The 13,158-nt window shown below is 41.7% G+C and overlaps 1 protein-coding gene across 3 annotated transcripts in view; it reads right to left on the reverse strand.

Moving 5' to 3' along the window:
- The window catches only part of EAF2 (ELL associated factor 2), a 45,936-nt gene that overhangs the window by 31,416 nt on the left and 1,362 nt on the right, over nt 1–13,158 (reverse strand). For 2 of the 3 annotated variants that reach the window (XM_059687701.1, XM_059687700.1), the window contains exon 2: nt 4,991–5,085. The exons of the other annotated variant lie outside the window; for it this stretch is intronic. In XM_059687701.1, the coding sequence (XP_059543684.1) occupies nt 4,991–5,085 (95 nt within the window). The remainder of the gene's footprint in view (nt 1–4,990; nt 5,086–13,158) is intronic. 3 annotated transcript variants of the gene reach the window in all.

Raw genomic sequence — 13,158 nt, forward strand, 5'->3', positions numbered from 1 at the left:
TCTGTTCGTCACAGGGGAAGGCACCCCAACCCCCTGATCGCCCTGTGGTTCTGTGTGTGACAGGGTGCGGTGCCCAAACCAGCCCCTGCCACGGGCCCTGCTCTGTGTGTGATGGGGTAGAGCCATAACCTCCCCATCGGCCCTGCCCTGAGTGTGAGAGTGGCGGCGCCCCAACACCCTGATCGGCCCTGCTCTGTGGGTGATGGGGGCAGTGCCCCAACCCCCTGATTGGCTCTGCTCTGTGCGAGACCGAGGGTGGCGCCACAACCTCCCCATTGACCCTGCCTTGAGTGTGACAGGGGACGGTGCCCCAACCCCCCAATCGGCCCTACTCTGAGCGTGACTGAGGGTGGCATCACAACCTCCCAATCTCCCTGCTCTGTGCATGACAGGGGGCAGCGCCCCAACTCCCCAATCGGCCCTGCTCTGAGCCTGACCAGGGGCTGCACCTAGGGATTGGGCCTGCCCTCTGCCACCTGTGAGCAGGCCTAAGCCAGCAGGTCGTTATCTCCCCGAGGGGTCCCAGACTTCGAGAGGGCACAGGCCAGGCTGAGGGACCCCCTCTCCCCCCCGAGTGCACAAATTTTTGTGCACCCGGCCTCAGGTCTATAATAATAAAAGCAGACGGAAAACCAAGATGGCGGCATAGGTAAACACCTGAAATTGCTGCCTCCCACAACCACTTCAAAAATACAACTAAAAGATAAAACAGACATCATCCAGAACCACATGAAGGCTGGCTGAGTGGAAATTCTACAACTAGAAGGAAAGAGAAAACATACAGAGACTCAGAGGAGGTGCGGTGTGGAAGTAAAGTGCAGAGGTACGGAGGCGCACACAGAAAGGGCTGGCAGCTGAGGACACAGTTGTCTTTTGTAATTGGGAGGGAGTCTCAAGCTCCCGACTGCTCTGAACTCCAGTTCTGGGCAAGACTCTGGGGACCCAGACTCATACAGGGAGAGGCTAGACCAGGGGTGGGCAAACTTTTTGACTCGAGGGCCACAATGGGTTCTTAAACTGGACCAGAGGGCCGGAACAAAAGCATGGATGGAGTGTTTGTGTGAGCTAATATAAATTCAAAGTAAACATCATTACATAAAAGGGTACGGTCTTTTTTTTTTTAAGTTTTATTCATTTCAAACAGGCCAGATCCGGCCCATGGGCCGTAGTTTGCCCACGGCTGGGCTAGACTGTCTGGCATCGGTCGGACCTCGAGGGCAGCTTTCTCTCAGAGGTGCTTGCAGCGATTACCGGGACACTGAGAAGCGGGGCCTCTTAGGACAGGACTGAGGAGCAGCCATAGCTGCTTGCTCCGCCCTGTTGATCCCCTGGGACCCCGCCCCACCCAAGCTGTGTGCCACCTTTTGCATATGAAAGGCCTGGCCCTTTGCAATCTGAAAATTACCTAACCAACTGCAGCTGGCCCAAGGCCCCACAGCAGCTTGCATTCCTTCACAGCTGAGCTCCTGCTGGGTAGCCTCAGGCAGAGGCTAAATTAGCACCTCCTTAGCGATCCAAGAGCCAGTGTACCCAGTGGTCAGAGTGGGACCATCCAGATTACAACTCCTCAGATCCATAAGGGACACACTCAGGGGGCAGACTCAGTGAGCACCAAAGCCCCATTGAAGCAAGTCTTGCCCCAGAAGGGTGTCTCCAGCACAGAAGTTCTCCCACTGCAGACACAGCTGATTCTCATAGCCAATTGGCCTGGAGGTCAATTCCTCCCAGTGATACCAATAGCAATCAAGGCTTAACTACAAGACTGTGCACACAGCCCACAGGGGTGCACCAAGAATGTCCACCTCAGGTAATTGGGGAGGCTGAGCCACTGGGCCCTACAGGACACCTAACACAGAAAGCCACTCTATCAATACAGGGAAGAATAAAAAATGCGGAGACAAAGAAACAGGTCACAAATGACAGAAATGGAGGAAAGCAAACTACTGGATATAGAGTTGAAAACCACACTTTATAGGTTTTTCAAGAATTTTCTAGAAACTGCCGATAAACTTAGTGAGACACTCAAGAAATCTAGTGAGACTGCCGATAAATTTAATGAGATCCCCAATAAGTCTAGTGAGACCCTCGAGGTTGTGAAAAAGGACCAACTAGAAATTAAGCATATACTGACTGAAATAAAGAATATTATACAGACTTCCAACAGCAGACTAGAGGATCGCAAGAATCAAGTCAAAGATCTGAAATACGAAGGAGTAAAAAACACCAAACCGGAAAAGCAAAAAGAAAAAGAATCCAAAAATATGAAGATAGTGTAAGGTGCCTCTGGGACAACTTCAAGCATACCAACATCCGAATTGTAGGGGTGCCAGAAGAAGAGAGAGAGCAAGATATTGAAAACCTATTTGAGGAGGGGAGTTATGGGGGGGAAAGGGAGGAACAAATGTAATAATCTGAACAATAAAGATCTAATTTAAAAAAAAGTAAAAAGAAAAAAAAGAAAAGAAAACCTATTTGAAGAAATAATGACAGAAAATTTACCCTACCTGGTGAAAGAAATAGACTTACAAGTCCAGGAAGCGCAGAGAACCCCAAACAAAAGGAATCCAAAGACGACCACACCAAGACACATCATAATTAAAATGCCAAGAGCAAAAGACAAAGAGAGAATCTTAAAAGCAGCAAGAGAAAGAAAGTCAGTTACCTACAAGGGAGTACCCATACGACTGTCAGCTGATTTCTCAACAGAAACTTTGCAGGTCACAAGGGAATGGCAAGCAATATTCAAAGTGATGAATAGCAAGAACCTACAACCAAGATTACTTTATCCAGCAAAGCTATCATTCAGAATTGAAGGTCAGATAAAGAGCTTCATAGATAAGGAAAAGCTAAAGGAGTTCATCACCACCAAACCAGTATTAAATAAAATGCTGAAAGGTATCCTTTAAGAAGAGGAAGAAGAAGAAAAAGGTACAGATACAAATTATGAACAACAAATACACATCTATCAACAAGTGAATCTAAAAATCAAGTGAATAAATAATCTGATGAACAGAATAAACTGGTGATTATAATAGAATCAGGGGCATAGAAAGGGAGTGTACTGACTATTCTCCGGAGAGGGGATATGGGTGTGGGGGATGCGGGAAGAGACTGGACAAAAATTGTACACCTATGGATGAGGACAGTGGGGGGTGGTAAGGGCCGAGGGTGGGGTGAGAACCGGGTGGAGTGGAGCTATGGGGGGGAAAAAGAGGAACAATTGTAATAATCTGAACAATAAAGAATTAATTAAAAAATAAATACATAAAAGCATAATATGCTAATTAGACCGGACATCTTTCCAGACGAAGCTGAGGCTGCAAGGGCCGAGCCCCTTGCATGAATTTCATGCATTGGGCCTCTAGTAGTATAATAAAAGTTCTATTTTATGGGATGACTCCAAGCTTCTAGGCATTTTTACCAGGATGATAAAAATGAATTCATAAAGAAAACAGGAGAAACTAAATGCCTCAAACTAATAATCATTATAGTTCCATAAAATACCCACAAAATTAAGAACTCTGAAGAGTAAACCTCCTACTGGTTTTTTTAAGAAGTTCTTTAATTAAGAAGGAAAAATTCACAAAGTTCAGTTGAAATTGTAATTTCTATTCTTATTCATAATTATTTAAGGACTGCAAGAAGAATAAAAATATTTGCTCTTGATAGGTGGTAATTTTAACAATTTTCTTTCATTCTATCTGTCTAAAAGAGTTACAGGATACGTTCAAACACTTATGCATTACACAAAGGTCCTTCACTTCCTGATTATTAAATACCTTTCCACCTCTCAGTATGTCCCCAAATGCACCCACCTAGCCAAAGTAGCTTATATATAGTTCTTCAAATGTAACAGGCTCTTCAGTTGCTTTGTCTTAGACCAGTGGTTCTCAACCTTCCTAATGCCGTGACCCTTTAATACAGTTCCTCATGTTGTGGTAACCCCTAATTTCATTGTTACAAATTGAACATAATTAAAGCATAGTGATTAATTACATCAACAATATGTAATTATATATGTGTTTTCCGATGGTCTTAGGTGATCCCTGTGAAAGGGTCGTTTGACCCCCAAAGGGGTAGCAACCCACAGGTTGAGAACCGCTGTCTTAGACCATTATCTTTTTCTTTTCTCTGCCTAAAATGTCCTTCCCTCTATTCTTCAACTAGGCAACTTCAAAACACTATGTACTCTTGTCTCATTTCCCTCTCCTGGCTGAGTTACCTCACTTTTGTACTCCCATAATACTCTGTATATACTCTTGTGATAGTCCTTATGTTTCTATATTATAATCCATTATTTCCTGTCTTCCTCATTAAATAACATTTTTTTAGGACACTGACCATGTCAAATATATCTCTGTATTCCCAATAGCTACCTAATGCATGAATTGTGTAATTATTTAATTTAAATTCAGTGGGAATCTTACAAAAATATCCCTTTAGTCTAAATATATAGAAATAGGTCAGCCGGCATGGCTCAGTGGATTGAGCATCGTCCCCTGCACTACGAGGTTTCTGGTTCGATTCCAGTCAGGCATATGCCAGGGTTGTGGCCTCAATCTCCAGTAGGGGGCATGCAGGAGGCAGCCCATTGATGTTTCTCTATCATCGATGTTTTTCTCTTCTCTCCTTCTCCCTTACCCTCTCTCTAAAGAATCAATAAAATTAAAAAAATTAGTTAAATAAATAAATAAATATATAGAAATACTGCCCAGCCAGCACGGCTCAGTGGTTGAGTGTCAATCTATGAACCAGGTCACAGTTTGATTCCTGGTCAGGGCACATGGCAAATACCTGGGTTGCAGGCTTAATCCTCAGTGTGGGCCATGCAGGAGGCAGCTATCAATGATTCTCTCTCACCATTGATGTTTCTGTCTCTCTCCCTCTCCCTTCCCCCCTAAATCAATAAAAATATATTTAAAATAAATATATATATACACACACATATATATATATATATATATATATATATATATATATATATACTCACTTCTATATTTGGCAGAGTTATTGTCACCTGTTCACCTTTGCCGACCTCAAGTTCTCCTTCACAAGAAGTGTCAACAGAAGCTGGTTTGAAGTCATCTAAAAATAAATATGGATACAGATTGTTATAAGATGGAACAATACCCTATTACTTAGATATGAGCATGTGTCAGAGTGATAAATCATTTTTCAACAACCAGTTATTAAAATGGTTTAAAAGAGTCTTTATATTACAAATAAACAAACAAAATACAATCCAGTTAACTTCTGTATGTATAATAAGGAACCACAAAATTCAGCTAGAATAAAAAGATGAGAGGTTGGCCAACAACCTCTGACATCAGTTTCATGATATCAACATCAATGGGGAGAGAAGAAAACGATATCTTCTTTTATAATATCTTTTCAGAGACATCTCCTTCCATTCTTGCCTCATTCAAACTAGCTTCCAATCAACAAAAGGCTAAACTATCAAAGTACCTAGAGCTTGCCCTTCTTTTCTCTGTGCTTTTGCTCTCTTAGAATTGGAATCCTATTTTAAAATTCCCTCATCTATGAAGGGGTCTCTGTGTTTAGCCCTTTCCCTATTCTCCAAAATCTCAGCTCTTATGGATTTCTGTAGCATTTACCATATCACTTATGAAAATCTAACATATATTACCTGAAATTATTTAACTCTTTGTGTCCTATTGAACTGTAATATTTATTTAGTTATTTTTAATTTATTGGGGTGACACTGTTAACAAAATTATACAGGTTTTAAGTGCACAATTCTGTAACACATCATCTGTACACTGTATTATGTAGTCACCACCTCAAGTCAAGTCTCCATAACATTTATTTATTTATTTATTTTACTTATTTTTTAATCCTCACCCGAGGATATTTTTCCTTGATTTTTAGAGAGAGTGGAAGAGAGAGGAAAAGACAGAGAGAAATATCAATGTAAGAGAAACTCATCAATTGGAGGCCTCCTGCTCTTGACCCGAATCGAACTCGGAAGCGAACTCGGAACCGAACCCGGAACCCTTCGGTCTGCACGTTGATGCTCTAATCCACTGAGCCAAACCAGCTAGGGCAAGTCTCCATAACTTTTTTTCCCAAACTGTTTTTAAAAAATAATTCTTTATTGTTGAAAGTATTATATATGTCCCCTTTTTACCTCCACTAACCCCGCTCCAGCCTACCCCCGCCCCTCAAGTCTCCATAACTTTTAAAGCACAATGCCTCATATTTGAATTCCTTCAGGATTGTGGCTCCTAACACAACGTCTTTAATATAATGGGTTCCTAAGAGATCTTCATAACTGACTCTGGTTCATATTCCTTCTCTGAACCACCTCCAAACTTCTTTCTAAAAAATATTTTTATTGAATTTTATTTATTTTTATTTTTTGGGTTGTTTTTTTTTTTTGGCGGCAGGCAGTGGGGCGCAGGCACCGCCAGGCATGCACAGCCGCGGGCTCCCGGAAGGGGGCCTTTTAATTGAATTTTAGAAAGAGAAGAAGAGAGAGGGGAGAAGAGAAACATCATGTGAGAGCAGAGCATCAATCAGCTGCCTCCTGCATGCCTCCTATTGGGGAATCCAGTCCATAACTCTTTTGATGCATGAGTTGATGCCCAACCAACTGAACCACACCAAATATTTTTATTGTGTTCAGAGAGGAAGGGAGAGGGAGAGATAGAAACATCAATGATGCAAGAGAATCATTGATGGGCTGCCTCCTGCACGCCCCCTACTGGGGATGGAGCACGTAACCCATGTGCCCTTGACCAGATTTGAACCTGGGACCCTTCAGTCCTCAGGCTGATGCCCTATCCACTGAACCAAACCAGCTAGGGCACCAATTTTTAAAAAAATATATTTTATTGATTTTTTACATAGAGGAAGGGAGAGGAATAGAGAGTTAGAAACATTGATGAGAGAGAAACATCGATCAGCTGCCTCCTGCAAACCCTACTGGGGATGTGCCTGCAAACAAGGTACATGCCCTTGACCTGAATCAAACCTGGGACCATTTGGTCCACAGGCCTATGCTCTATCCACTGAACCAAACCAGTTAGGGCCAAATTTATTTTTAAGTATAAAGTAATTTAAGTTAAATTATGTGTTTGTGTTCTAATTGTTTTGAGGATTAGATTCATCTTTACTGCAAGACTATCATTTCTTTAGGGTGGATATTGCCATATACCTTTTGTACTTTTCACTAGTATGCTTCTGTTCTCAGAGAGGGTGCTCATTACTTATTATTTGACAACAAAGACAATTCTCTGTAATAAATATGCTAAACATTAATTAGCGGTTCTCAACCTGTGGGTCGTGACCATCGGGAAACACATATAGCATATCAAATATTTACATTACGATTCATAACAGTAGCAAAATTACAGTTATGAAGTAGCAACAAAAATAATTTTATGGTTGGGGGTCACCACAACATGAAGAACTGTATTAAAGGGTCACGGCATTAGGAAGGTTGAGAACCACTGCATGGCCCTCTGACCTCCCATGTTTTTGAGACAGTGACACAAAGGATAATACTGGGAGATATGACTGTCATTTGACACCACTAAATAATGCTTTGAAGTTAGACAGGTAACCCAAGGCAGTGAGGCAGACCAGTGGGAACCCTAGTGACCCAGAGAATGACTAAACCCAATCAATCTCAAGGGGACAACTACAACTTGGCTCCAGCCAACCACTGCCAAAAGGAATATGGGCTAGGTATTGCCAGGTTATCTTCTGATTTTTTAAAAAGATAAGCTGGTAATTCAGATTTTTGTATAGTAGGTCTTCATTGTTAGGTATTTACAACTAATTCATATTAGTTGTAAATAGTTAACTGTGTGGGCCAAGCAAAACATCTCAAAAGTAAAATTCAGCCAATAGGCTGTTAATCTAGATCTTTGGTTTTAGTGTTTAAAAACTGATTATTTTTCTTTTAATAAATCATCACCTTTTAATCTTTAAAACATCTCTTTAAATTGAATACTCTCACCCATATTTTATAATGGGGCACTCCTCTGTAATACTAGTAAATCCAGTAAAAGATCAAGTCAGGAACTCAAGCCACATATTCTATCCACTCATCCTACCTAATCCTATCTAATAATAGACAAACATGGTAACTGACCATACCTTCACTACGCCTCCCATTGGCTAATCAGTGAGATATGCAAATTAACCGCCAACAAAGATGGCAGTTAATTTGCATACGTAGGCATGAAGCAGCGGAGCGAAGACTGAAGGCGGCTCCGGCCGGAGCAGCGAAGGCAAGAAGGTGGCTTCAGCCGGAGTGAACGCCTGGGTCCCAGGTGCCGGAGGAAAACTGGTGCCAGCAGCCAGGGGAAGGGAAGGCCTATTGCACGAATCTTTTCGTGCAACACGCCTCTAGTATTATATAGCCTCTTTGCCTTATATCCACAATTCTTCACTTTTGTATATGTGTGTGTGTTGCGGGGGGGGCGGGGGGGCAGTGTTAGGATATGAGGAACAGTCATAGGTCCTTATAGGTATCTGATGAAAATTATAAACCAGATATAGATCCTCTCTACAAAAAAGTATACATAAATATGCATATCAAATACTGTATAATTTCAAAAGATTTACAAGCCCTTGAAGCCTGTCCATAAATGCCTATAGTATCTGAGATAACCAAAAAGACAGTGTGCTCAAAATATCTGTAGGTTTACTTAATGATAAACATGAGCTTAAAATCAATAAGTCTAAAAATGGGCAAAGGACATAAATAAACACTTCTCCAAAGAGGACATACAGATGGCCCAGAGACATATAAAAAAATGCTCAGTCACTGATCATGAAAGAGATGCAAATTAAAACAACAATGAGGTATCATCTCATACCTGTCAGAATAGTACCAAAAATCAACAAATGACAAGTACTGGCAAGGTGGTGGAGAAAAGAGAATCCTAGTACACTGCTGGTGGGAATGCAGACTGGTACAGCCATTATAGAAAACAGAATGGAGTTTCCTCAAAACATTAAATATAGAACTGCCATTTGACCCAGTGATCCCATTTCTAGGACTATATCCTAAGAAACCCAAAATACCAATCAGAAAGAATGTTTGCATCCTATGTTCATAGCAGCACCATTTATAATAGCTAAGATCTGGAAACAGCCCAAGTGCCCATTAGTAGATGAGTAGATAAAAAAAGCTGTGGTACATTTATACCATGGAATACTATGCAGCAGTGAAAAAAAAGAATCTCTTACCCTCTGAGACAGCATGGAGGGAGACCTGGAGAGTATCATGCTAAGTGAAATAAGTCAGTCAGAGAAAGAGAAGTATCACATGATCTTACTCATATATGGAATCTAAGTAACAAAATAAACTGATGAACAGAGTGGGTCCAGAGACACACAAGCATAGAACAGAGTGCAGAATCTCAGAGGGAAGGCACGGGAAGCTGGGTGGGTGGGAGGTAATCAACCAAGGACCTTGTAAGCATATATACATGGCCCATGGACACATGGGGTGGTGAGAACCTGGGGAGGGGCGGGGGCAGGCTGGAGAAGGTCAATGGGGGAAAAAAGGGGACATTAAGTAATACTTTCAACAATAAAGAATTATCCTATATAATAAAAGCCTAATATACTAAGTGTCCGGTTGTCCAGTCGTCAGTTCAACCAATCAAAGCATAATATGCTAATGAAATGCTAAGGCTGCTCCACCGCTCGCTATGACGTGCACTGACCCCCAGGGGGCAGACGCTCTGAATGGTAGGTTAGCTTGCTGCTGGTGTCTGGCCAATCGGGACTGAGCAAGATGGGCTGGACACCCCCTCCCGTGTCCCTTCCCAGCCCTTATTGTGTACTGGTGGGGTCTCTCGGCCTGGACTCCACCCTCTCGCAATCTGGGAGCCCTCGGGGGATGTCGGGGAGCCAATTTTGCCTGATCCTGCTCAATGCAGGAGCTGGCCCCTGGTGGTAAGTGCACTCCCACAGGGGGAGTGCCACTCAGCCAGAAGCCGGGCTCATGGCTGGTAAGCACAGTAGTGTTGGCAGGAGCCTCTCCCACCTCTGCAGCAGCACTAAGGATGTCCGACTGACAGCTGGGAGCGGGCCTAGGCTGTCAGTCGGACATCCCAAGGGCTCCTGGGCTGAGGGACCTCCTCCCCCGAGTGCATGATTTTCTTGCACTGGGCCTCTAGTTTACAAATAAAATAAAATAAATAGGTCTATCAAAACTATTCTGAACCTATTTGCATTTCTATTATTCTATTAAGATAAATTTCACTTTTTATTATGTTATTTAAGCAATGTCATTTATTTACCTTCAAGCAAAAAGTTTTTTTTTAAAAAAAATGTTGGTTTTTTTAATCAGAGAGAGGAAGGGAGAGAGAGAGAGAAAAGCATCCAAGAGAGAGAGAAACATGGATCAGCTGCCTCCTCCTGCACGCCCCCTACTGGGGATGGAGCCAGCAACCAGGGTATATGCCCTGACCAGGGAATCCAACCTGTGACCTTTTGGTGCATGGGACTAAGCTCAACCAACTGAGCCACACCGGCTAAGGCAAAACAACTTTTTTAAAAAGTAGACAACTTTTCAGTTTCAAGGGGTTAAATATAGTTCTAGAATTTTAGAATTTGTTGAATAATCTCATCTTCATGCTTTCTATATGCTTCCAAATGTCAAATGCATTCTCTTGTAAGTTGCTGATTCCAAACTAAATAGTTTATTTCTTTCAGTTCTCCTTGGTTTGGAAATTTCACCACCAATTTTACTGTTATTTTTTCTCTCTGAATTTCCTTCATCTATGTTATTTTCTTTGGCTTTCTAATACAATTACTTATCCTATATAATAAAAGGCTAATATCCAAATCGACTGAACAGCAGAACGACCGGTTGCTATGATGTGCACTGACCACCAGGGGTCAGACGCTCAACACAGGAGCTGCCCCCTGATGGTCAGTGCGTTCCCATAGGGGGAGCCAGAAGCCGGGTTCACAGCTGGAGAGCACAGCAGCAGTTGCAGGAGCCTCTCCCGCCTCTGCGGCAGACTAAGGACCCCTCAGGGGATGTCCGCCTGCTGGCTTAGGCCCGCTCCCTGACTGCGAGAGGGCACAGGCCGCGCTGAGGGATGCCCCGAGTGCATGAATTTCGTGCACCAGGCTTCTAGTATTTAATTAAATATAGAAATACTCTGCCTGCTTCAACAACAAGAATAAAACCAAAGAGCTGAAAACCTTTTACTGTCTTCCACAGGACTAAGAGTGTATTCACACATCTGGGTTTATTGTGGTTGTTGTTTAGTTTATTTTCATTCTTGTAGGTGGATCATCTGATTCTCAGACTTTTAAGCCACAATTCCAGCATTTTGAGAACTTTTACAAATGAAAGGCTTTGAAACCCCTGCAAAGTGCTTTTCAAAGGCTATTTTTATTCACTTAATTTTGGGTTCACACCCTTAAAAAGAGAATATACACCCAAGTTAGATGAACATATATTCTTGAGCAAATTTTTATTATCTTAAATTCTGTAATTTGGAAAATAAAGACTACTGTATACCTGAGAAAGAAGAGGAAAGAAGAGAGGTAATACTAGTTGAGAGAAAGTCATGGGGAAACAAGATAATAACTACAACATACTTTTGTAAAATGGGACTGAAGAAGGCAAGAAACTTTACAGCCAGCACTTACTGTCTCACTGTGGGGAGCTTAGAACAACAAAAATATGGAGAAGAACTCAAGGGGCATTGTTTAAGAGCCTCTGTTTACAAATATCTCCCCCATTTATTCCATCAATTGGATATTGATTTTCTTAACAAAATCCTTTATAAAATGTAAGTATATCCTTGGAAAATTAGAAGCCTATTGGTTCTTCATATCTTTACTATGAGTCAATATAATTAGATTGTCTAAAACTTACTAAACATTTTGGGAATGTAAGTTCTAATGCGGTGTTTTGGTTGAAGCATGGAACACTTCAGAGTAAAAACCATTAAGACCTCTGGATGGTCTAGGACTGTGGTCGGCAAACTGCGGCTTGCGAGCCACATGTGGCTTTTTGGCCCCTTGAGTGTGGCTCTTCCTAAGCCTTAGGAGTACCCTAATTAAGTTAATAATAATGTACCTACCTACATAGTTTAAGTTTAAAAAATTTGGCTCTCAAAAGAAATTTCAATCGTTGCACTGTTGATATTTGGCTCTGTTGACTAATGAGTTTGCCGACCACTGGTCTAGGAGCAGGAAGACAGAAAAATGTAAAACTGAGACACTAGACACCAAGGAAGGGCAGAGCTGGGGAAAGGAAGTGAAAAAATACCTACTTTACAATTTTGGCACAGAAAAATAAGAGGTTATGACTCAATGATCTCAAAGTTTCCTTTCCGCTCTTTAATTTTATAAGGGCTATTAAGCAAAGAATGAATGTTTTACATACCAAATCATAATATGCTATATTTTCCTTTCTGTAATCTATATCATCCAACTATTAAAACAAAAGAGCTCCCTTTTCAACCTCAACAACACAAAAAAGAATAGGACTTAAACATAAGACGGGAAACCATAAAAATACTAGAGGAATCCACAGGCAGCAAAATCTCAGACATATGCCGAAGCAATTTCTTCACTGATACTGCTCCTAGGGCATTGGAAACTAAAGAGAAAATAAACAAATGGGACTACATCAAAATAAAAAGCGTCTGCACAGCAAAAGAAACCATCAACGAAACAACAAGAAAGCCCACTGCATGGGAGAATGTATTTGCCAATGTTATATCTGATAAGGGTTTAATTTCCAACATTTACAGGGAACTCATACAACCTAACAAAAGGAAGATAAACAACCCAATCAAAAAATGGGCAATGGACCTAAACAGATACTTTCCGAAGAAGACAGAAGGAAGGCCAAGAGACATATGAAAACATACTCAAAGTCACTAATCATCCGAGAGATGCAAATCAAAACGACAATGTGGTAGCATCTCACACCTGTCAGAATGGCTATCATCAACAAATCAACAAACGACAAGTGCTGGAGAGGATGTGGAGAAAAAGGAACCCTTCTGCACTGCTGGTGGGAATGCAGACTGGTGCAGCCACTGTGAAGAGCAGTATGGAGTTTCCTCAAAAAACTAAAAATGGAACTCCCATTTGACCCAGTGATCCCACTTCTAGGAATATATCCCAAGAAACCAGAAATACCAA

This window comes from Myotis daubentonii, chromosome 3, assembly GCF_963259705.1.
Source record: "Myotis daubentonii chromosome 3, mMyoDau2.1, whole genome shotgun sequence".
Taxonomy (NCBI): Eukaryota; Metazoa; Chordata; class Mammalia; order Chiroptera; family Vespertilionidae; genus Myotis; species Myotis daubentonii.